The sequence below is a fragment of the Dipodomys merriami genome, unplaced genomic scaffold (genome assembly GCF_024711535.1).
Source record: "Dipodomys merriami isolate MVZ:Mamm:240054 unplaced genomic scaffold, mDipMer1.0.p SCAF_5, whole genome shotgun sequence".
NCBI lineage: Eukaryota > Metazoa > Chordata > Mammalia > Rodentia > Heteromyidae > Dipodomys > Dipodomys merriami.
Window position 1 is genome coordinate 60,623,924 of NW_027206068.1, and position 26,117 is coordinate 60,650,040.

Consider the following 26,117-nt stretch of genomic DNA (forward strand, 5'->3'; position numbering starts at 1 on the left):
TCCAGTTAACCTCCAGAAAACTGCTGTGGTAGAGTGCTAGCCTTGAGCAAAAGAGCGCAGGGGTACAGCACCCAGGCCCAGTCTAAGCCCTACAACCAACAAAAAAAAAAAATCTATTCATTCTTAAGGATTTATCAAATAATATGTAATGTTTTTAATAAAGATAATATGGACTGCTTTTATTATTCTCTAAGATTATTTGAACACAGATCTTTTTTAAAAATTTTATTGTCAAGGGTGAATTACAGAGGGGTTACAGTTACATAAGGTAGTGATCACATTACTTGTCTAACTTGTTACTTCTTCCCTCATTTTTCTCCCTCTTTCCCTCCCCCTTGAACATAAATCTTAGTAATGTAACGTGTAATATTTTTTCAAATTATGATATAGAGTATACATAACAATGATTACCTCTCAAACTTTTTTTTTTATTTTGGTCAGTCGAGGGGCTTGAACTCTGGACCTGGGTGCTGCCCCTCAGCTCTTCAGCTCAAGGCGAGTGCTCTGCCGTTTGGGCCACAGCGCCACTTACGGTTTTCTAGTGGTTTATTGGAGATAAGAGTCTCACAGACTGGGCTGGGAAGGTGGCTCAGTGGTAGAGCGCACGCATGAGGCCCTGGGTTCAATTCCTCAGCACCACATAAGCAAAAAGAAAAAAAAAGCCGGAAGTGGCGCTGTGGCTCAAGAGCTGAAAAGCTGAGGGACAGCGCCCAGGTCCAGAGTTCAAGTCCCACGACTGGACCCTCCCCCCCCCCCCAAAAAAAAAAAAGAGTCTCACGGACTTTCCTTGCCTGGGTTGGCTTTGAACCGTGATCCTCAGATCTCAGCCTCCTGAGTAGCTAGGATTACAGGCGTGAGCCACCGACGCCCAGCTTTCAAACTTTTTTTGGGGGTCCGGTAGTGGGGCCTGAACTCTGGGCCTGGGCACTGTCCCTCAGCTCTTCAGTTCAAGGCTAGCGCTCTACCACTTGAGCCACAGCGTCACTTCCGGCTTTTTAAAAATTTTTTTTCTGCTTATGTGGTGCTGAGGAATCGAACCCAGGGCCGCTGACCTACCTTCCCAGCCCTGCCTTCATCTTTTCTGTAACTAAATAGCTGACAGAAACAACTTGTGGGAGTAAGTAGTTATTTTGCCCCAAGGGTTTAGAAATTTCAGTTTTTAAACTGCTAGTAGAGCATCGTGAAGTAGAGCAGTTCACATTATGAGAACCAGGAAGCAGAAAGGGGGTTCAGGATGAGAACAGAGCATGATAATAGCATTCAGGGATACTCCCCCACTCTGCTAATGACCTATTTCCTCCAAGTAGATCCTACCTTATACCACCTTCTTATAATTCTATCTTATTAAGACTATATCACCGGCTAATCCATTGACTAGATCAGAGGCCTGTCCTCTGATCTAGTTGTCTATCAAAATGCTTTGTCTGTCTCTGTCTCTCTCTTTCTCTTTCTCTCTCTCCCACACACACACAGACCAGAGTGTGTGTGCACACAGACACACATACACATACACACGCAGAGGCGTGATTTTCAAGTATTAAGGCATTTCTTGATCCAATTAAGTTGAACCCCTGGCGTGCACGCGCACGCGCTCCTGTGTGTGTGTGTGTGTGTGTGTGTGTGTGTGTGTGTGTGTGTGTGTGTGTGTGTGTGTGTGTGTGTGTGTGTGTACATATATATATATGTATACACACATCATATACTGTAATCTTGTTATAATTGCTATTAGTTCTGAGAGTTTTTGTTGATTTAGGTTTCCTACATAAATATTTCTCTATCTCCTTTCCCAATCAGTGTTTTGTTTGCTTATTTAATATTACTTTATTAGCTAGAGTTTCTAGTAGAGGGTTGAACAATGCAGCGAAAGGAGAAATCCTTGTGTTTTTCCTTGTGATTTTTAATGGGAAATTTTTTATTTCTAGTTTCTCACCAATAAGTATGTTAGTTATAGGGTTTGGGTTTTAATTTGGGTTTTATTTTTTATTATTTTGGTTTTATTTTTATTTTTTTGATAAGGAAGTTCCTTTTTACTCCTAATTTGCTTTTTTTCCCCCTTCTTTTTAAGGTAGAATAATATGTGGTACATAGGTACCAAACTTCGTTCCCCATTTACCCATTGATGGACACTTGGGTAGCTTCCACCTTTTGGCTATTATGAATAATGCTGCTATGAACATGGGTATGCACGAATCTCTTTGAGATCCTGCTTTCAGTTCTTCTGGGTAAGTACCAGTAGTGGAACTGCTGGATTTTATAGTAGTTGTATTTAAAATTCTTTAGGAACCAGTAGACAAAATTTTATATGCAAAGATGTTCATAACACAGGTGTTTATAACAACGTAAATATGGACACCTCCTTGCTTCATCAGTAAGGTATTGGTTACATAAGTTATACATTAAAGTATCCGGAAGCTATTTATTTTTTTCAATGTTACATTTAATGCTTTCACCATTGTACTTCAAACCTACATTGTACAAAGTGACCAGAAAGTGTGCCATGGTAATTGACCAACCTCTGAGATTGTACCTTTCACATGAGTGTCTTCTTGAGCTTTTTTGATACTAAACATGTTCCTCATTTTAGTGAACTGAAATGCTTCTGAAGCTATATAGAAAGAATAGATCTGTATGTTTTAAGTGCTTCTTTAAAATTACTGGTTCACTGTAGGCCTTACAAGAAGCACAGTTTTGTTTTATTTTGTTTTGTTTTTTCAGTCATGGGGCTTGAACTCTGGGCCTGGATGCTGTCCCTGGGCTCTTCAGCTCAAGGCTAGTGCTCTGCCACTTGAGCCACAGCATCACTTATGGTTTTCTGGTGGTTAATTGGAAGTAAGAGTCTCACAGACTTTCCTGCCTGGCCTGGCTTTCAACTGTGATCCTCCAATCTCAGCCTCCTGAATAGCTAGGATTACAGTCATTAGCCACCAGCACCCCCAGTTTTGTAAGCAGAAAACAAAGTTGAATAATTGTATTTGGATGGTGAAAAAACATCTAGCTCTCATTTGTCTTTGAAATATGAAGAAAATACTAAATATTTCACTAAGTGATTTTTATGTCCAAAATATTATATGTTGGTCACTAGGATAATTTAAGTATCATTTTATTTTATATTAAAGTATTTTTGTTATGTGTTATTTAGTGTTTTGTTGACTCTCTTGTTCTCTCTGTATATACATACATGGATACACAGTAAATTTCTATCAAAATGGTTTGAAGCATGCTTTTTATTTCCTATGATTTGGTGTGGTGATGTAAGGACTAAAACCAGAGATTTGTCAAAGAAAATATCTCTTCGTTTAAACATTGTGTTAATATTTTGCAATGAATCCCTTTTTTCTGGCAGTAGATCTTCATGGAGGAACACGGAGTGACCCAGACTGAACACATGGCTACCATAGAAGCCCACGCAGTGGCTCAACAAGTCCAGCAGGTCCATGTGGCCACTTACACCGAGCATAGTATGCTGAGTGCTGATGAAGACTCCCCCTCGTCCCCTGAGGACACTTCTTATGATGACTCAGATATACTTAACTCCACAGCAGCTGATGAGGTAACGGCCCATCTGGCTGCTGCAGGTAATGTTTGGACTGGAAGCTCTTCTTTTTTTTCTTAAAACTTGAGATAGCATTCCTGTCTGAAAGAGCTAGAATTTAAGACTCAGTTTCTTTCTCTTTTCCTTTTTTTCCCCCCTCCAGTCATCAAACCAAGAGCCAGGAATATACTAAACAAGTGCTCTACTACTGGCCTACATTCCTAGCACCTCATAGACTTGAGTTCTATAGTCATTTACTATTAGGGTTATGGCTTTAGTTTTATTGTCTTGTCCATTATGACAGTCTTGCCTAGTTTTGTATCATTTCATTTTTAGTCAATGTCTCATTTAACATAGCCCAGTCTGGCCTCAAATTCATGATCCTCCTTCTTCAGCCTTCTGAGTGCTAGTATTACAGTCATGTAGTCCCATACTTGGCTTCTTTTGGCTTTTAACTCAAGTATTTGTTCCATTTATATATACATTTATATAAAATGTAAGGAGTGGTTTACATAGATTAGATTTTTTTTTTTTAAAGATTTCTTGTTGCTGCTGCTGATACTGTGATCAAACTCAGTACTTCGTACATGCTAGGCAAGTGACACCTCCCAGTCCTAGAATTTCTAGTATGGATTTGTTTGTTTGTTTTTGTACTTCCCACCTCTTTTTTCCTCCCAAATTACCACTATAATTGTTTCTCATTCTGGTTAAAAGATACTTTCTTTAGGTTTCTATAGTAAACATTACAATTTTACAGTTCATATGGTAACAACATTTGAAGTGTTTTTAGTGCCATTTCTTATTCATGTTGATCATTCTCTTCACATACTGTTAATATGTGTATACATGTTGTATTATGTCTTTGAAAAATTATTTTTAGAAATTGTCATTTCTTCTAGGCACTGGTAATTCACATCTCTGATCTTAGATATTCAGAAGGCTGAGATCTGAGGAGTGCAGTGAAAAGCCAGCCTGGGCAGGAAAGTCCATGAGACTCCCATCTCTAGCAAATTACAAGTATGGAGCTGTGGCTCAAAGTAGTACAGTGCTATTATTGTGCAGAAAAGCTCAGGGACAGTGTCAAGGTCCTGAGTTCAAGCCTGAGTTACAAAGAAGAAGGAGAAGGAAGGAATTCATTTCCTCTATAGATGAATTTTATTTATGCCATGTGTCAGAGAGCACTAGCAATACTGCATGGTTTTGAGATTTTTCTGAGATCCTAGATGACTTAAAGCTGAATTGCATTTGTTTAAATCATTTTGTATATTTAGCATGTTGTATATATAGCATGATAGTGAAAAGACTTCATATGAACCATGAGTCATATGAACCACGAGTCTACCTTTGCTTAAGAAACATTGACAAAAGAAAAATTTAATAATATATGCTATGTGTCTTTAAGGAAAGGGTAGGGGTTAGTAGCAAAATACATATGAAATGTTTGTAGAATATATTTTGTGAAATACTTATACTTCCCAGAAGAGGGCATCCTAACATAATGAATCCAGGAGAACTTGCCTATGAAGTTGACCTGAACCAGTGCTTTTGAGACATGGCCTAGGGGAAGCTCTGGGTTAGATTCCCAACACTATTCCTCCCATTGCCGGCCCCCCCCCCCAAAAAAAAGATCAGAGCCTGGTACACATGGCACATGCTTATAATTCTAGTTATTAAGGAAACTGACATAAGATCACTTAACCCCAGGAGTTCAAACCAGCCTGAGTAACAAAATGAGATTAAGAATTAAAAAAAAAAAAAAAAGAGGGCTGGGAAGGTGGCTCAGTGGTAAAGCGCTTGCCTTGTATGCCTGAGGCCCTGGGTTCGATTCCTCAGCATCACATAAGCAAAAAGAAAAAAGCCGGAAGTGACGCTGTGGCTCAAGTGGTAGAGCGCTAGCCTTGAGCTGAAGAGCTGAGGGACAGTGCCCAGGCCCAGAGTTCAGGCCCCACGACCAGACCCCCTCCCCCAAAAAAAAGAAAGAAATCAGGAAAGGGCTTCTAGCTTAACCCTTTCATGTGGCTGATGTAGAAACTGAAGTCTAGCTAATAAAAATTATTTGTCATTTCATCATTTAATAATTATTGAGGATTTATACTGTATGTATTACTAGGTATATATTACTGAATTTGAATAAGCTTAACCTGAAGCAGTTTTTAGTTCCATCGTGGAGAAAGTCGCAAATAATAAGGCAAAGTAAGCTTTTAGATATAAATAAATAGTAAAGTAAAAAAAAAAAAAAAAAACCTTCAGAAGCCAGGTACTGGTGGCTGATGCCTATAATCCTTGCTACTGAGGAGTACGAGTTCTGAGGATCAGGGTTCAAGGCTAGTCTGCATAGTAAAGTCCCAGGAGACTTATCTCCAATTAACCAGCAAAAAGCCAGAAGTGGAGCTGTAGTTCAAGTGGTAAAACTCCCACTTAGAGTGAAAAGCTAAAGGAAAGTGCTCAAGCCCAGAGTTCAAGTCCAAATACTGGCACAAAAATAAAGAAACAAATAAATAAATAGCACTGGGTGCTCTGAAGAAAATATTGAGGTAAAATAATGGAGAGAGGAAGTAGCGTATTGCAGCTTCAGATTGAATGGTCTGGTAAGACTCCTCTTAGGTAAGTTGTATTATTGGGCTCAGCACAGGGTAGTGACAAAGAAAGTGCATTTCAGACTGAGGAGTTAGAAAAGTAAGAACTTGCAGATAGGAAAGTGGCTTGTGCGTGTAATCCTAGTTACCTAGGAGGCTAAGATGGGGAAAATTAAAGTTCCAGGTCTTCCCAGAGAAGATAGTTCATGGGATCTCAGCCAGTACAAACCTAGGTGAAGTTGTGAGCATATATCATGCCAGCTATGTGGTGTGATACGGCCAAAGTGAGACTCTATTTGAGAAATAGTAAAAGCTTTAAAAAGGACTGGGGACACAGCTTAACTGGTAAAGCACCTACCTACCAAGCATGAGGTTTTGAGGAAAAGAAGGAAATCCTGCCATATATAACAAAATAGGTCAACCTTGAAGACATTTTGCTATTTGAAATAAGCCTATCACAGAAGGACAAATTTACTACATGATTCTACTAATATGAAGGATATAAATAAGCAAACATAGCAGAAAGTAGAATGGTGGCTGTCAGGGCTGAGGTGAGAAGAAGGTATGGGAAGATGCTATTTAGCAGGTAGTTTCAGGGCTGGGGATGTAGCAAAGTGGTAGAACACTTGTCTAGCTTGCACCAAGCCCTAAAGCTTGATTCTCAGCAAAAGAAAAAGAAAAAGAGGGAGAAAGAAAAAAGGGGAGACAGGGAGGGAGGGAAAAATGAAGAATGAAATATTAATGCATCAATTTCCTACTAGCTTTTTGTAATGGAAAGCAAGTAATCATCTAGAATTTGCTTGCTTTGGGTATTTAACAGGTTTATTTAAGTCAGAGTGGTGATATTACCAAGAATCATTTACCAGTGTTCACATGCATTTATAGGAAGAATGATTGTAATCAGCCACTTACAGCATACATTTAGGCACAAATGTGAGTAGTTGAATTACATTTTTGTTATGTTGAGATCCCAGATTTCAGAGGCTTCAGTAATCCTTAGCAATACCCTTCAACTACCCTTTTTTTAAAAAGACTGTTATATATTAGTTCCAGGGCAAGCTAGACCAACTTTTATTAACATTTTCTTAGAGTAGGAAAATTTTAAATCTTTTTTTTGCCAGGATGCTTTCATCAACTTGACCTTGTAGTCAGCATCTGTATTTTTGGCACCATTCCCAGATATACAAGGAGAGTTTTCCAAATAAGTCCGTATTCTTCCAGATAATCCTCTTATATGTGTTTATATTTGAATTCCAAGTGTGAGTGTTTCTGTCTAAATTCCTTAACTTGGCAGTGCTTGGAGTAATGGGAATGGGACATAGGAATGGAGAAGAAATGTTCAAAGTCTGTAACTGGTTTGGGTTTTGGCAAGCTTTCTCTCAATACTGCAGTTACTCCGAGCATCTCTAAGAATACTGCCTTAATAGTATAGGCATGCTGGCAAAACAAAACAACAGCATCATACAAAATTCAAGCTAGTATATGGTTGGCAGGTGCAAATCGTTTGTGTACAAAAAGATTTATTTTAGATGGGCACTGGAGATTCACACCTATAATCCTAGCTACTCAGGAAGCTGAGATCTGAGGATCATGGTTTAAAATCAGCCCAGGCAGGAAAGTCTGTGAAACTCTTATCTCCAGCCACCCACTAGAAAACCAGAAGTGGAACTGTGGCTCTAAGTGGTAGAGTGCTGGAGGTGGGAATGTGGCTGAGTGGTAGAGTACTTGACTCACATGCATGAAGCCCTGGGTTTGATTCCTCAATACCACATATACAGAAAAAGCCAGAAATGGTACTGTGGCTCAAGTGGTAGAGCGCTAGCCTTGAGCAAAGGAAGCTCAGGGACAGTGCCCAGGACCTGAGTTCAAGCCCCAGGGCTGGCAAAAAAAAAAAAAAGTGGTAGAGTGCTAGCCTTCAGTGAAAAAGCTCAGGGACAGCACACAGGTCCTTAGTTCAAGCCTCACAGTAGTATATACATATATTCATTTTGTTTCATTGGTAAACTACTGTATGTATTATTAATATGAAAAAATAGTGACGTATATTAATAATGTCAGAGACATTCTATATTCATGAATAACATATTGGGCAAGAAATTCTAGCTTTTCATCCTGTAATTGTGTTCTGACTTCTACAGTTACAGGCTCCTGCCTAATCTCAGCACATACTTATTATTTCAGGTCCTGTGGGAATGGCTGCTGCTGCTGCTGTGGCAACCGGGAAGAAACGGAAACGGCCTCATGTGTTTGAGTCTAATCCATCTATCCGGAAGAGGCAGCAAACACGTTTGCTTCGGTGAGGGTGCTGCTTCTCAAAAACTTCCACATGGATGGCAGTTACAACATACATTACTAGGTTCCTCCACATACTGGGTTAGAGTCCTTGATGACAAATTTAGTTAGATTTGAAAGTATTCCCAAAATTAAATAGATGAAAATTTAGAAATATGATTTAAACCATGTGACATATATCACATAAATTCATTCTGAGAAAATGTGTATGCCTTTTATGTGCCAGGCAATATTCTAGGCATTAGGAATATAATAATAAACAGCAGGTTCTAATAGAGGAGGAAGAAAACACATATACTCTGGTAGATAGTAATGAGTATGGAAAAAATATAAAATGGAATGACCAAAATACTAAACACAGGAGGTAGGAAGGAGCATAGTAATTTCTCTCCTCTAGGATGGTTTGAAGAAACTAGAAGAATAACCATGTGCATGTCTCAGAGAAGAGCATTTCTAGCTGAAGTCTATGAAGAGCCACGGCTCTGCTGAGGTGGGGACTTGGTAGCTTATTTGAGGGACAGTATGAGAGCTATCATATCAGGGCTTTGATTGTTGTTCCAAGCAAAATGGGAAGTCAATGAAGGCTTTGACCAAAGCATTGGTACAATCGGACTGTGTGTTTTAAATAATCATGTGGTCTATTAAATTGAGTAGACAGGTAGCTACAGTCATTAAAAAGTTATTGTAATTCTAGGCCAGAGATGATAGTGTTATAAACCAGTGGGGCAAATGGGTGCTGGTGGCTCATGCCTATAATCCTAGCTACTTAGGAGGCTGAGATCTGTGGATCTTGGTTTGAAGGTAGTCCAAGCAGGAAAGTCTGAGATTCTTATCTCCAGCTAACCACCAAAGAAAACCCAGAAGTGGGTCTACGGCTCAACTGATAGAGCACTAACCTTGAGCAAAAAAAACTTAGGGACAGCACCCAGGCACTGGGTTCAAGCCCCAGGAGTGGGATAAAAATAGCAACAAAAAACAAAACAACAGAAATAATGTGGCAGCAGCAAAGGAAATAGGAAGTGACAAGCTTTAGGTATATTTAGAAGACAACTATACACAATTCCTTGATAGATTGGACATGGAGAAAGAGAGATAAAAGGAGTGAAGAACATCTTCAAGATGTTTTTGGTCTGATTGCTAAAGACTAGAGATTATTGGAAGAGTTGAACAAAAAAGAGTGAGGCTATAGCTGAATCGGGAGTTTGATTTGAGACATGTTAAAAGTTTACAGTATAGCTGAGTACCAGTGGTTCATACCTATAATCTAGTTGCTCACGAAGCTGAGATTTTTAGGACTGAGATTCAAAGCCAGCCAGAAGATTCTATCTTCAGTTATCCAGCAAAAAAGCTGGACTGGAGGTGTGGCTCAAGTGGTAGAGTACCAGCCATGAATGAAGAAGCCAAACTTAATGGGGAAGTCCTGAGTTCAAGCTCTGGTACTGGCAAAAAAAATACCTCTTACCCATTAAGTAGCATTATAAAGATGGTGAATATAAAACCATTCTTTTAAGCAACGCTGCCTGATTTGTTTGTTACACAGCCTTTTGCTTACCACTACCTTGAAAGGGTAGGCCATGCTCCGAGAAGAATTATGAAATGTATAACTTGAGGATAATCTGACTCCAGGGGAAAAGAGAAGTGAAAAATTAGGTACAGTAAGAGATTAATAGTAATAGCTAATCAAAAAAGAACAATCAGCTGGGCACTGGTGGCTCATGCCTATAATCCTAGCTACTTAGGAAGCTGAGATCTGAAGATCTTAGTTCAAAGCCAGCCCAGGCAGGAAAGTCTGTGAGACTCTTGACTCCAATAAACCATTAGAAAACTAGAAGTGTCACTGTGGCTCAAGTGGTAGGGAGCTTGCCTTGAGCTGAAGAGCTCAGGGACAGTGCCCAGGCCCAGAGTTCAGCCTTCATGACCAACAAAAATAGGACTCTCTTCCTTTCCCTGGCAGATGCTCCTATCTCTAATAGACCACTAGAAAACTGGAAGGGTGCTTGGCTCAAGTGGTAGAGTGCTTTCCTTGAGCTGAAGAGCTGAGGGACAATACCAAGGCCCAGAGCAGAGTTCAAGCCCCATGACTGACCAAAAAAAACCAAAAAGAACAATCATAATAATATACTGTAAGCCCCATTTGTTAGGAAATGGAAAGACTTGGAAGAAATTATATTAAGTGAAGTAAGCCAGGCCCAAAGAAGCATAGGTCCCATGGTTTCCCTTATTTGCAATAACTAGTATATGTCTGAGACAAGCAGAAAAGGTCAGATTAGATGATGTTAGGCGAAATGAACCCCCAAATAAGGACTAAAGTGGTTTTTATTTCTTGCTATTGTTTCTAGCATATTTATAAGGTGATTTTTTTGTTGCTTCGTATGTCCCTCCCCCATGGTATAACCCCTGTTTTCTCTGTATTTGATGTTGGTATGATTTGGGGAGGGGAAGGGAAAAAACAAATTGTTTAAATAGGTATACAGGTAGACCCATTGTAGCAATGAAATATACAAGATGCTATGTCAAAAAACAAACTTTACAAAAAGATAGTATGGGAATGGCGCACAACACATTATGTGCAACCAATTAGGGCAAAGGAGATAACAGGAACACTGGTCAGTGTATATAGAGAATTAAGTCCAACAGCAGATGTTGGATAAAGGGAAGTGAGGGCCAGAGGTAGATTTAGAACAACTCATCCTGAATCTTTCTGGACATTTTATTTATTTATTTTATTTTGTTTTTTTTTTATTGTGAAGATACTGTACAGAGAGGTTGCAATTACATGGGCAGGATAATGAGTACATTTCTTATCAAGCATTGTAGCCTCCTCCTTTGTTTCCCCTTCCCATCCCTTCCCATCCTCCCCCCGCCTCCCCTTTCTGGACATTTTAAACACATAAAAGTTTTACCTTTTAAAATAATGTGATTTTTTTTTTTTACAAATAAAGCAAAATTTTCTAATTTAAAAAAAAAAAAACAAACTTTACAACTTTGGTGGGGCAAGGGGGGACAGATGGGAGGGCAAGAATGGTAAGGGGAAACAAAGGAGGGGGCAACAATGCTTGATAAGAAATGTACTCATTACCTTGCTCATGTAATTGTAACCCCTCTGTATGGTATTTTCACATAAAAAAAACTTATTAATAAAAAAAAATACACTGGCTAGGTGCCATAATCCTAGTTGCTCAGTAGGCTGAGAGCTGAAGATCGCTGTTAGACGTCAGCTTGGGCAGGAAAGAATGAAAGATTTATCTCTAACTAACCAACAAAAGTTGAAAGTAGATCTGTGGCTCAAATGATAGAGTTTCAGCCTTGAGCAAAAAAAGTTAAGGGATAGCACTCAGGCTCTGAGGTCAGGCCCTAATGTAGGTACCCCTTCCCCCCCCCCAAAAAAAAAATTAAGAATTACTAATTCTGAAATTTTCCATGTTGGAACTAATTCATGTTAGTAAGATCAGGAAGAATGATATTTGTTGTGTTCCAAATCAGCATAAACACCCAGTAGACCCTTACACAGATGGGCTAGTTATTGGTCATTTATATATAAAATCTTTTTTTTTTCTGCTGAACAAGATTTCACACCATACTCCTTTTTTTTTTTTGGGTCCAGTCCTGGGGCCTGAACTCTGGGCCTGGGCTCTGTCCCTCAGCTCTTCAGCTGAAGGCTAGCGCTCTACCACTTGAGCCACAGCGCCACTTCCGGCTTTTTTCTTTTTGTTTATGTGGTGCTGAGGAATCGAACCCAGGGCCTCAGGCATGCAAGGCAAGCGCTTTACCACTGAGCCACCTTCCCAGCTCACTTCTTTTTTTTTTTCCCCCTCACATTTTGGGTAAAATAACACTTATTAGAATCATCTTATGTCAAAGAAAATTTGATCAGTTTTCTGTCAATGTATATTCTATCTTTTGTAACTATTTTTATTCTCTTTTCATTCTGATTCAGGAAGCTTCGAGCCACATTAGATGAATATACTACTCGAGTGGGACAGCAAGCAATTGTCCTCTGTATATCACCCTCCAAACCCAATCCTGTCTTCAAAGTGTTTGGTGCAGCACCTTTGGAGAATGTGGTAAGTGTATAGCTGTGTTATCACATGCTGTTTGCTTTGTGTGGGTTATTGCCTTTTGACCCTCTTTGCAGTTCAGTAATTGGCACATCTACAGAGTTTTCTTGAAGAGGTAGAAGTCAAGACTTACTTTTTAAACCACTTCATACAGCAAAATAAAGAAGGATGATTACTGTTTGCAATTTTACCTCAGCAGATGCAGTGAGAAATAGAGAGCACTTAAACCAATGTAATATGTGGAAGTCAGACCTCATATTGTAAAACGAGCCATATGCATACATGCACAATCAAACAGACTGAAGTATTCTATACACAGGAATGGGTTTCCGTGGTATAAACGCCTTTGACCAAATTATTTAAAAAAAAAAAAAGTTTAACTGGCTACTGGTGGCTCATACCTATAATACCAGCTATTCAGGAGACTGAGACCTGAGGATCTTGGTTCAAAGCCATCCTGAGCAGGAAAGTCTGTGAGACTCTTATCTCCAATTAACCACCAGAAAACCACAAGTAGCCCTGTGGCTCAAGTGGTAGAGCACTCACCTTGAGCTGAAGAGCTCAGGGACAGCACCCAGGCCCAGCGTTCAAGCCCTATGATGACAAAAAAAAAAGTTTTAAAAAAAGCAAGTTTTAGTCTTCATTTATTTACTTACTCAACAAAAAAACTTTTTCATTGTTAGATACATACCACATAAATTCTTCAGAGTTTCCGGATTTAAATCTAGGAATATAGAGACCTATAAGAGTCTTAGAAACCTCACCTGAAGCCATAGAGGAAAAGAGACTGACACTGGGGCTGGAGAGAGAACAGGATGAAGCCAGTGGATTTCATGGGCCACAGCCAGAGCTTGGCTTTGGGCCAGGTATGCTCTAGAGTCAAAGGTCTGAGGGCAGCCCTGCTGTCAGCTCTCAGTTCTATGATAATCAATTTTTAGTTTCACTGGCGCTTACTATACTTTTGTTTATGGCATGGTTTCCCTGTGTAGCCCAGGCTAGCATTAAATTTACAATCTTTCTCCTATTTCACCCTCCTTAGTTACTAAGATTATAGGCATTTGCACCATAGTCTGGCTAAGTGGTGACTCTTTTAAGATCTCTTACCTTCCTAAGACTCCTCTTGTATCCAGAACATACAATTGAATTCTTGTCTGAAATGTAATGTGTTTTTGTATTGTTATTCATTCTTAGTAAGAGTCTACATCTAAGGATTTAACTTGATACATTAAAATTCAAAGAGCTGGGTGCTGGTGGCTCATGCCTGTAATCCTGACTCAGGAGGCTGAGATCTGAGGGTTGTGGTTTGAAGCCAGCCTAGGCAGGAAAGTCTGTGAAACTCATCTCCAGTTAACCACCAGAAAACTGAAAGTGGTGCTGTGGTTGACAGTGGTAGAGCGCTAGCCTTGAGTGAAAGAGCTCAGGAATAGCTCCCAACCCAAGTTCAAGCTCTGTGACCAACACAAAAAAAGTTCGAAGACCCAGGATCCAGGATTATATATTACCAGATTTTTCCTGTGGGTTGGTAGTACAAAAAACTACGAATACTGAAACATAGGGGAAAAAAAAAGGGGGGGGGGGCTAGGAAGGTGGCTCAGTGGTAGAGTGCTTGCTCGCATGCATGAAGCCCTGGGTTTGATTCCTCAGCACCACATAAACAGAAAAGCCAGAAGTGGCGCTGTGGCTCAAGTGGTAGGTAGAGTGCTAACCTTGAGTTGAAGAGCTAAGGAACAGCGCCCAGGCCCAGAGTTCAGGCCCCAGGATAGACCAAAAAAAAAAAAAAGAAAACAAAAAAATGTCATTCCTTTGGCAACAATAGCTATTTATGTTACAAAAAATACAGTGGCAATTTTTTATTTTATTTATTTATTTATTTATTTTTTGCCAGTCCTGGGGCATGAACTCAAGGAGTGGCATTGTCCCTGAGCTTCTTTTGTTCACAGCTAGCGCTCTACCACTTGAGCCACACAGTGCCACTTCTGGCCTTTTCTGTTTATGTGGTACTGAGGAATTGAACCCAGCACTTAATGAATGCTAGGCAAGCACTCTGCCACTAAGCCACATTCTCATCCCTTGGTAGCAATAGTTTTTGAAGCTTTGTGTGTATGTGTGTGTGTGTAGATGGGGTGTGTGTGGTTGTGGGGCTTGAACTCTGGGCCTAGTTACTGTCCCTGAGCTGTGTGTGTATGTGTGTGGTTGTGGGGCTTGAACTCTGGGCCTAGGTGCTGTCCCTGAGCTCTTCAGTTCAAGGCAAACACTCTACCACTTGAGTCACAGTGCCACTTCTGATTTTCTGGTGGTTAATTGGAGATAACAGTCTCACAGACTTTCCTGCCTCTAGGCTGGCTTTGAACCATGATCCTCAGATCTCAGCCTTCTGAATAGCTAGGATTACAGGTGTAAAAACCGGTGCCCAGTTGAAACTTTTATATTAGAAACCAGGATATCCTAGCTACTTGAGAGGTAAACATTAGGAGGATTGAGGTTCAAGGCCAACTCTGAGCATGAAGTTCATGAGACCCAATCAATAGCAATTTATTGTGAGTCAGACCTGTCCTACCAACTATGCAAGAAGTGTAAATAGGAGGACTGAGGTCCAAGCCAGTTCCGGCATAGAGACCCTATCTCCAAAATAACTAAAGCAAAAAAGGGATGCAAGTGTGATTGAAGTGGTAGAGCACCTCAATACCACCAAAAAAAAGAAGGAAGGAAGGAAGGAAGGGAAGGAAGGAAAGAAGGAAGGAAGGAAGGAAGGAAGGAAGGGGAAGGAAGAAAAAAGAGGGAAAGAAAGCAAGCAAACAGAAGGAAACTGTGTCTGTAATGAGTCCATAAATTTGTGATGTTTTTCTTTAATCCTCTTAGTTCTGGATTTATTTGGAGGATTCTATAATTACAAAAATCATACTGCTGGGGGCTGGGAGTGTGGCTTAGCAGTATAGTGCTTGCCTAGCATACACGAAGCTCTGGGTTCAATTCCTTAGCATTGCATAAACAGAAAAAGCTGTGGCTCAAGTGGTAGAGTGCTATTCTTGAACAAAAAAGAAGCTCAGAGGCAGTGCTTAGGCCCTGAGTTCAAGCCCCAGGACTGGAGGGGAAAAAAATCATACTGCTTAACAACAGTAATAATTTTCTAAATGTTTGGGGTAGAATATAAGAATCTTTCTTTTTTTAAATTTTTTTTTTTTGGGGGGGGGGTCCGGTCGTGGGGCCTGAACTCTGGGCCTGGGCACTGTCCCTCAGCTCTTCACCTCAAGGCTAGTGCTCTACCACTTGAGCCACAGCGCCACTTCCGGCTTTTTTCTTATGTGGTGCTGAGGAATCAAACCCAGGGCCTCAAGCATGCAAGGCAAGTGCTCTACCACTGAGCCACCTTCCCAGCCCCAAATAATTTCTTTTTTTTTTTTTTTTTGTCAGCCGTGGGGCTTGAACTCTGGGCCTCGGCGCTGTCCCTCAGCTCTTCAGCTCAAAGCGAGCGCTCTACCACTTGAGCTACAGCGCCACTTCCTTTTTTAATTTTTATTTATTTTTTGTGCCAGTCCTGAGGCTTGAACTCAGGGCCTGGGTAATGTCCCTGAGCATTTTTGCTCAAAGTTAGCACTCCCACTTAAGCCATAACTCCACTTCTGGCTTTTGGTGGTTAATTGGAGATAAGAGACAGACTTTCGGGCTGGGAAGATGGCTCAGTGGTAGAGCGCTTGCCTTGCATGCCTGAGGCCCTGGGTTTGATTCCTCAGACTTTCCTGCATGGGATATCTTTGAACCCTGATCCTCAGATCTTAGCCTCCTGAGTAACTAGGATTACAGGCATGAGCCACTGATGCCCAGCTGAGAATCTTTGCTTTTTAATCCTCATGAGACATCAGTAAGGAAGACTGACCTGCTGATACTTTAGTCTACTTAGCAGAAATCCCAGGACCCAAACGTTGTTGGAACTTGGGCAAACCTAATTTTCTCTTTTTTGTTCTAAGATAAGCTCTTGAACCCTAATGCAGGTTAACTTGAGTCCTAAATGCAAGTTGATTTCCTACTGCCCCTTCCCCTTGTGTATTCTTATAAATGAATGAACCCATTACTAGTGGTCATAGGATCTAGTACATAGATGCCTGTGTATCGATGCTGCTGCTGCTGCTGCTGTTGCAAGGTTTCACTGTCCTTGAGAGACCTTTCACAGATTGTTGTGGAATAAAGCCAAGGATCAACACTGGTTCAGACCTAGGCTAGTGCTACAGAGGCATCAAGGCTTTAATGTTCACTTCTGTCACTGGGGAGGACTTGACCTGTAGGGATTTCTCTGGCCCTAATCTTACCCAGCACTTTTTGCATTCAGCAATAGTATGTGCCTTTTCTGTTTGTCTGATTCTTTTCAGTACAGCCTCTTGTGCACTTGAATCTCCTGTCTGTGTGGTATTTGGCCTTGAGCAAGTAGTAGTTTTGGATAGATTACTTAGAACTTTAAATACATAAGTCCTTGAGGATCTTGAATGCTCTTCACAATCAACTGCCAGTTAGGTGTGGCCTGAGACGTGCAGAATGATGATTGGCATTTCTGTTAGATCTGTAACAAGTAATACACCTGTGTTGACTGTTAATTTTTTTTTTTTTGTCGTTCATGGGGTTTGAACTCTGGGCCTGGGCACTGTCCCTCAGCTTTTCAGCTCAAGGCGAGCGCTCTACCACTTGACCCACAGTGCCACTTCTGGTTTTCTAGTCGTTTATTGGAGATAGGAGTCTCACAGTCTTTCCTGCCCGGGCTGGCTTTGAACCGCGATCCTCAGATCTCAGCCTCCTGAGTAGCTAGGATTATAGGCATGAGCCACCAGTGCCTGGCTGTTAAAATATTTTAACTGAAAAGCAGTATTCCATAAAACTTTTTCCACTGACTTTGCTTCTGCTGTTGTTACATGTGATTTCATCATCTTTTCATTTAACTACACTCAGTGTAATGTCTTTGGAGCCACAGGTATTTTTACCTGCCAGTTGTTGGAGTGTTTGTTCTGTGGCCTTGCAGTGGCTCAGGAAGGCCAGCCCCACCCACTCTGTTGTTGCTTGGCACCAGTCCCTTCCTGGTTGTTAAGCATCTTGTTTACTTCTGTCCTTAATTCCCTGCAGGTGCGAAAGTACAAGAGCATGATCCTGGAAGACCTGGAGTCTGCTCTGGCAGAACACGCCCCTGCGCCACAGGAGGTTAACTCGGAGCTGCCGCCTCTTACCATCGATGGGATTCCAGTCTCTGTGGACAAAATGACCCAGGTAAGAGGCGGGAAGTGAGGAGGAGATGCAAAGAGGCATGCATAGGTGTGGGCGGGCCTCTGATTTTCCTAGCTTTGTCCTTGGAGAGCCAACCAGAGAGTGAGATGCAGACTGGAGTGTGCTGATCAGTCAGTAGCAGCCTGGGGGAAGCTGGGGGAGTGCTGGAGGATGCTTTTGACTAAGGACAGGCTTGCACTCCTATTGGCAGTTCCCTTTCACTGGGAACTGGTGTTGGTTTGAACTGGAGGAGTTTGATGCATCACAATCAAGTGGGACAAGTTAGTCTCTTGGGCTGAGCTGCTCCTCTTTCTGTAAAAATTCTGAGTACCTAAACAAATGTTTATTATGAAGCAAAGGTCCTCTCCTTGGAAAGTAAGAACACAAAATTCAGAATGACACCTCCTGCTGTTGAAATAGTTTTAAGAAGGGACAAGAAGGATAAGAGAATGATAGAAGGGTCCAGGTTAATGGAGTACATTGTATACATGAGGGAAACTCCATTTGTACAACGAATGTATACTAATGAATTATTTTGTGGGGGAGGGTACTGGGGCTTGAACTCGGGGCCATGAACTCTCATTCAGCTTTTTTACTCATGGCTAGCACTCTACTGCTTGAGCCACACCTCCACTTCAGCTTTTTGCTGGTTAATTGGAGATAAGACTCTTAGGTTTGTCTGCCTTGGATAGCTTTGAATGGTGATCTTCAGGTCTCAGCTTCCTGAGTGGCTTGGATTATAAGCATGAGCCATCAGCACCCAACTAATGAAACATTCAAGGACACCTCCTGAGTCATTCATTCTCTCCCTCTTTATCTGAGAAGGAATATCAAAGTGTATTTAGCTTGATGTGTCTGCATACCTAGATTGTTCCTTTGTGATTTTTTGATAGCATGATCAAGATCACTTTATAATGTGTATTTCCCACATTTTTTGTTCTTTCTTAATGTACTTACTTATAGCTTGCTTAAGTCTAATTGTCAGTCTTCTTATTTTGTCTTCTGGTACTATTTAGGTTGACTACTCCTTTTTTTGGGGGTGGAGGAATGTTGGTCACGGGGCTTGGGCACCGTCGCTAAGCTCTTCAGCTCAAGGCTAGTGCTCTACCACTTGAGCCACAGCGCCACTTCGGTTTTCTGGTGGTTTATTGGAGATAAGAGTCTCTCGGCCTTTCCTGCCTGGACTGGCTTTGAACTGCAGTCCTCAGATCTCAGCCTCCTGAGTAGCTAGGATTATAAGCGTGAGCCACCAGCACCTGGCTCCTTTCTTCATTAAATATTTTCTTGCCCTGTTCTCTGTGACTCCACAAGGATATCTTCCTCCTACTTCACTGGCCTTTCTGCTGATTTTTCCTCTGCTTATCTAAAATTTGTAATGAGGGGCTGGGAAGGTGGCTCAGTGGTAGAGTGCTTGCCTTGCATGCATGAGGCCCTGGGTTCAATTCCTCAGCACCACATAAACAGAAAAGGCTGGGAGTGGCACTGTGGCTAAAGTGGTAAAGCGCTAGCCTTGAGCTGAAGAGCTGAGGGACAGCACCCAGGCCCAGAGTTCAGGCCCTACGACCCAAGGGGAAAAAAAAAAAAGGAAGGGGGACAGCAGGGTGAGGGGGCTGGGAAGGTGGCTCAGTGGTAGAGTGCTTGCCTCAGCACCACATAAAGAAAAGGCTGGAAGTGGCACTATGTCTCAAGTGGTAAAGCACTATCCTTGAGCTGAAGAGCTGGACAAGTGCCAAGGCCTAGAGTTCAAGCCCCATGACCAACCAAAAAAAACCAAAAGATTATTTTGCTGGCACCAGTGCAGTGGCTCAGAGAAGGTACTCATAGAAGCTGAGATCTGAGGATCACAGTTCAAAGCCAGCCTGGGCAGAAAAGTCCATGAACTCTCACCTCCGTTAACCATCAAAAAGCCAGAAGCGGTGCTGTGGCTCAAGTTGTAGAGTGCTAGCCTTGACCAAAAAAATGCTCAGGGACAGTGCTCAGGTCCTGAGTTCCAGGACTGGTGCCACAAAATGAAGGGAGGAAGGGAAAGAAGAAGAGAGAGAGAAGGAAAGAAAAAAAAGAAAGAACAAAAAAGAAAGAAACAGACACATAGTTCTGTAGTATTTATAGTGATTAAATGAAAACTTTAGGTACCTTTAACAATAGTCATTAGAACTCAGCCTATAAGCTATTATCTGTATTTACCCTCTGAGAATTAGAAGAGATAGAAATTTAGACAAAATCATTAGTTTGGTGTCAGACTTGCTAAGTTGTCCAGGTTAGTCTTGGATTCCTGGGCTCAAGTAATGCTGCATCAGCTCCTTTTTCAGAAAATTTTAAAGTCAATTAAAATTTTCTAGGATATTACAAGCCGAGAAGTTGACCTCGTCAATGCTTCTTAATTATTATGCACAGGAATCATGTTCAACATGTCATGTGCAATTGCTTGTCAGTAGTCTGAAGTGGAACCTGAGAGTCTGCCTTACAACAAGCTCTCAAGTGATGCCAATGGTGCATGTTCTCAGGCTACATACTTGAGTCAAGGTATTTGTCAAAGAGTCTTTAAACAATAATTACAATTTTGCTAATAGAATGTCACTTCTACTCTTTATGATGGTTGAGTCCTTTAGGATTCTCATGTATACTCACAAAATCTTTGTAGGAAGCTAGGTGCCAGTGGTTCATGCCTATAATCCTACTTCTTAGGAGACTGAGATTTGAGGTTCACAGTTCAGAGCCAGCCCTGGCAAGAAAGTCTAGTCTTATCATGCCTAAGCATGAGACTCTTAATCTCCAATAAACTACCAAAAAAGCTAGAAGTGGAGCTGTGGCTCAAGTAGTAGAACACTATATATAGCAAGCTTAGATACAGTTCCCAGGCCGAGTTCAAGCCCCAGGATTGACATATACATACAATCTGTTAAGGATCTCTAATAAATTCAGGCAAAGATGGTATTATAGAAAATACATCTCTGTAAAGACCTGTTCAATAGTACTGGTTCAAATCCACTCCCTCACTCCCTTTCCCTTCTCCTTCTCCTTCCCTCTGCTCTCTGAACTTGCTGTCCATCTCTTACTCTCACTGGGACAATTTCTGTTGCTTTAACATTCCCAGGAGTGATGATGCAACAGGGTTGTAATTCTTCACCAGTTTCAGAGAAAATTCAGCACAGAAATTGCTTGGTTAGAAAGTAGTTGTTCACAAGACTTGTCCTGTATAACTTAGAAAACAAGCCGTTACCAGTTTAAGTTTTTGAGGGTTTTATTTTTGGTATAACTCGGGTTTGAACTCATGGCCTCACTTGCTTAGGCATATTGAGCCATACTTCCAACCTTGAGGGTTTTATCCTATTTTGACAAAGCATAGTAAGTCTAGTCTTTTTTTTTGGAGGGGGGGTCCAGTTGTGGGGTCTGAACTCTGGGCCTGGGCGCTGTCCCTCAGCTCTTCAGCTCAAGGCTAGTGCTCTACCACTTGAGCTACAGCGCCACTTCCGGCTTTTTTTTTGCTTATGTGGTGCTGAGGAATCGAACCCAGGGCCTCATGCATGCAAGGCAAGCGCTCTACCACTGAGCCACCTTCCCAGCCCCTAGACTTTTTTTTTTTTTTTTTGTGAAAATACTGTACAGAGGGGTTATAATTACATGGGCAAGATAATGAGTACATTTCTTACCAAGCATTGTAGCCTCCTCCTTTGTTTCCCCTTCCCATCCCTTCCCATCCTCCCCCCCACCCCACCCCCAAGTCTAGTCTTTTCTATCATAAAGTAGAAACAAATTATATGCTAGGAAAAATAAGGTAGACTTACCAGGAAAATAGTGATTGTTATATATGATTTGTTTTAAGTGGGTAAAATCATAGTGACAAAATAGAGAAGTTACCAGAGGTTGGGGAGGTAGAAATCAGGAGTAATGTTTTAATGAGTATGGAGTTTCTATTCAAGGTGATAATGAAAAAAAAATTCTAGCAATAATGGCTACCGATGGTTATATAACATTGTGAGTACATTTAAGATTACTGAACTGTGCACATTAGAATACTGGATTTACATGGATTTTACCACAGTAAACATACTTTATTTATTTATTTATTTTTGTCCGCTGTGGAGCTTGAAATAGGGGCATTGGAGCTGTCCCTGAATTCTTTACTCGTGGCTAGCATTCTACCACTTTGTGCCACAGATCCACTTTCAGTTTTCTGGTGGTTAATTGGAGATCAGAATCCCACAGCCTTACCTGCCTGGGCTGGCTTTGAACAAGATCCTCAGATCTCAGCCTCCTGAGTAGCTAGGATTACAGGTGTGAGCCACCAGTGCCCAGCGATTTTTTTTTTATTTAGTTGGTTGTGCAGCTTGAACTGGGCACTGACCCTAAGCTTTTCACTCAAGTCTAGTGCTCTACCACTTGAGCTACAACTCCATTTCTGTTTTTTTCTGAGTTTATTTGGAAATAAGAGTCAGGCTGCTTCAAATAGCAGTCTTCAGAATCGGCCTCCTAAGTAGCTAAGATTACAGGTATGAGCCACTAGCACCTGTGTGTGTGTGTGTGTGTGTGTGTGTGTGTGTGTGTGTGTGTGTGTGTGTGTGTGTGTGTGTGTGTGTGTGTGTGTGTGTGTGTGTGTGTGTGTGTGTGTGTGTGTGTCGGCCTCCTAAGTAGCTAGGATTACAGGTATGAGCCACTAGCGCGCGTGTGTGTGTGTGTGTGTGTGTGTGTGTGTGTGTGTGTGTGTGTGTGTGTGTGTGTGTGTGTGTGTGTGTGTGTGTGTGTGTGTGTGTGTGTGTGTGTGTGTTCGTTCTGTTCTGGAGCTTGAACCTTGGGCTGGTCTCTGTCCCTGAGCCTGTCTGTGCTCATCTAGTGTTCTTCTACTTGTGCCACAGCACCACTTCCAGCCTTTTCTGTTTATGTGATACCGAGGAATTGAACCCAGGGTTTCATGTATGCTAGGTAAGCACTCTATATCACTGAGCCACATTCCCAGCTCCTCGGTATTTTTAAGAAGGACTAGATTAAGAGTATTTGAGTATAGTTGTCAATATTGACCACACAAGTAGAATCACTTAGAGAATTTAAAATTCTACTGCCCTGGTCAGTTAAATCAGAATCTTTGGTGATAGGATCCAGACAGTTTTAGTGTTTTGTGTTATCCACTATTAATATAACAATTCCAAAACTGCCTCTTCATTCTGTAGTATCAGAAACTATGCAAAGTAGGCTTTTCTTACTGCCTGAGATTATAAAACTATGTATGTATATGATAATCATACCATGTTTAAAAAAAACAGGTAGGCAAGGCAAAACCAATAAGAGAATATATAGATAACACGTAAAAATAAAAAATAAAATGTGTTTTAAATATAACTTTTTAAAAGGCCTTATTGCATATACCAGCCTGTTCTTAAACTTATGATTCTACTGCTTTAGTCTCCCCAGTGCTGGGATTATAGCCATGGCCATCATGCCTGACAAACAGCATATTTTAAGCAAAGAATAAGGGTTTATTCAGAAATACTGAGAAGATTTTAATCATATAGATTACATAGTTAGGATACAACTAAACTAGGAAGTATTTGAAGTTTATATGGTAAAGAATTAATATCCAGAACAAATTAATATGTCCTTCAAATAAAAAAATTCAAAAAATAAGCAAAGCATTAAAAATAGAAAAAAATAGAAAGAAAAAATAATCAGTAAGCATATAAAAGGTTTCTCAACTCACTTGTAATGAAAATTATAATAGGAAGTCATTTCCCACATATCAGTTGTGAAAGAGGGTATGAGAAGGTAAGCATTGTCCTGCACTACTGGGAATGGGATTGGTATCTATTATAATGTTCAATGCATATGTCCTTTAAATAGCAACCCTACTTTTTGAATTTATAGTAAAGAAATACATATGTACCCGAAGAAGTATATACAAGGGCTATTTGTAAGTGCAAAAAAATTCTGTAAACAACTAAAATAATTATTAATAGGGAAATGATTGATAAAATGGTAACCCATACCATGGACACTAAACAGCTGTTGAAAAAAGAGATTATTGGAGTTGTACAACCATGAAGAGATCTGTATGAGGGAATATTAAGTGGAAAAAAGCAAGTTGTAAAATATGTACAATGTGGTCTTTGTTATTCACATAAAACTTCAAGGAAAGATCTAGCATTTTTCTATAAATATGTAGAATTTGACCTACAAGGAAGAGTGATTTACATTCTTAAAATAAAAGAATATAGCCAGAAACTGATTAATTTGAGACTCCTGCAAAGACAAGGTTGGACTTTAAGGATAACACTTTGATGGGTGCAGGAGTGTGAGGTACAACAGCAGATGTTTGGCTTGAGAGAAAACTCTGAAGGAATCTCTAAGTATCTCCATTGACTTCACTTATTCCAAAGTTATTAGTCTTCCCAAACTGACTCTTCCATGTATGCTACAGGATGGAGAAAAGCTAGGTTTGAGAAAGCCAGTGTTTCTGTTTGCAGTTCTAGGGAGAAGAGTTGCTATTTTTTTTATTATTTATTTATTTATTTATTTTTTACCAGTTCTTAGGGCTTGACCTCAGAGCTTGGGCACTGTCCCTGAGCTTCTTTTTTTTTTTTTGGGTCCGGTCGTGGGGCCTGAACTCTGGGCCTGGGCGCTGTCCCTCAGCTCTTCAGCTCAAGGCTAGCGCTCTACCACTTGAGCCACAGCGCCACTTCCGGCTTTTTTCTTTTTGCTTATGTGGTGCTGAGGAATCGAACCCAGGGCCTCGAGCATGCAAGGCAAGCGCTCTACCACTGAGCCACCTTCCCAGCCCCTCCCTGAGCTTCTTTTTGCTCAAGGCTGGCATTTGACTGCTTGAGATACAGCACTGCTTCTGGCCTTTTCTGTTTAAATGGTACTGAGGAATCAAAGCCAGGGCTCATGCATGCTAGGCAAGCACTAAGCCACATTCCCTGCCCTCTACTAGGATTTGAACTCATGGCCTCATACCTGCTCTGCTTTCTGGTTTGCTTGTCTGGCACTCTACTGCTAAGCTGCCCCTTCAGCCTGAGAGGTACTTCTAATAACAATAACTATCTTTATCATCTCCATCTGATAGCCCTGATCAACAGTACAAATGAGTCCAAAATTGAGCAGGGAAGTAATTTGGTTTTATTTACAGTGATCCCTCTCCTATCTCAGGAGTTATGTTCCAGAGACCCCTGCAATAGAAGAAAATTTGCAAAGTAGCATCATTAGACAGTAGTCCCACGCTATGTCGTGGTTTACTTATTGATACTTTGTGGATTTTCACCTATCTCAGTGGTCTCTAGACTGTAACTCTTGCAATAGGTGAGGGTAACTCATATATTTTTTTAAAACCCATGATACAGTGAAGCCGCAATAAGTGAACTGTGATATAGGAAGGGATGGCTGTACTTTTTTTTCTTTTTCTTTTTGGTCAGTCGTGGGGCTTGAACTCTAGGCTTGGGCGCTGTCCTTGCGCTCTTCAGCTCAAGGCGAGTGCTCTACCGCTTGAGCCACAGCATCACTTCTGGTTTTCTAGTGGTTTATTGGAGATAAGAATCTCATAGACTTTCCTACCCAGGCTGGCTTTGAACCGTGATCCTCAGATCTCAGCCTCCTGAGTAGCTAGGAGGTTATACTTTCTAATGCCTTTTAAATACTCATGTGGATATAATTGGGCCTTAACCTACAAGTTCTTTTTTTTCTGATCAGTTGTGGGGCTTGAACTCTGGGCCTGGGTGCTGTCCCTCAGCTCTTCAGCTCAACGCTAACGCTCTACCACTTGAGCTGAGGAATCGAACCCAGGGCCTCATGCATGCGAGGCAAGCATTCTACCACTAAGCCATCTTCCCAGCCCCACAAGTTCATAATTTTTAATTAAAATAATACCTTATTCTGCAAATGACTGAATTTATCTTCTCTGCCACATTCCTGTTTACCTATAAGGTGTAAAAAACTTGGGAGTTAAAACCAGCCTGTATTACATACAGGGAAACCCTGTCTCCAATAAAAAGAAGAAAAGAAATCCCATTTACTTGAGAGGAGAGGACATATACTGTGGCTCCAACTTTATAGGAGACTATGAGTAGGAGGATCACACTTATTCACAGCATGCTTGACCTCAAAACTGTTATAGCGGGAAAATTAGTTGCCCGGCATAAAAAGAGTTAATTCCTTTCCAGAAGTCACCACTGTGTCCTCATTACCAGTTAGATTAATTACTGGTCTTAGAGTTTTGGAAACCAAAGCCACTCAATGTGTTTGTTAAGGGAGGTTTGTCTATAATCCACAGGGAGACAATCAACAGGATCAGCAAAGGTAAAGCCGAAGCTCTCAGGCTGTCCTTTAATTGGGATGGATAAGCTTTCCTGGTTGCTCTCATTCTGACTCAGGGCTCTACATAGACCTAAAGTAGCCCAGCTTGGTCAATAAACTCACTCCAAACTAGTAGAG

The 26,117-nt window shown here is 41.0% G+C and overlaps 1 protein-coding gene across 13 annotated transcripts in view; it reads left to right on the forward strand.

Annotated features, from left to right (window-relative positions):
• Nrf1 (nuclear respiratory factor 1) overlaps positions 1-26,117 on the forward strand; it is a 127,439-nt gene that overhangs the window by 42,089 nt on the left and 59,233 nt on the right. For 9 of the 13 annotated variants that reach the window (XM_069996753.1, XM_069996755.1, XM_069996756.1 and 6 more), the window contains 5 exons: positions 2,066-2,222; positions 3,344-3,575; positions 8,290-8,404; positions 12,338-12,464; positions 17,565-17,705. In XM_069996753.1, the coding sequence (XP_069852854.1) occupies positions 3,353-3,575; positions 8,290-8,404; positions 12,338-12,464; positions 17,565-17,705 (606 nt within the window). In that variant the 5' untranslated portion in view covers positions 2,066-2,222; positions 3,344-3,352. The remainder of the gene's footprint in view (positions 1-2,065; positions 2,223-3,343; positions 3,576-8,289; positions 8,405-12,337; positions 12,465-17,564; positions 17,706-26,117) is intronic. The other 4 variants (XM_069996748.1, XM_069996750.1, XM_069996749.1 and 1 more) reach the window with 2 other exon arrangements.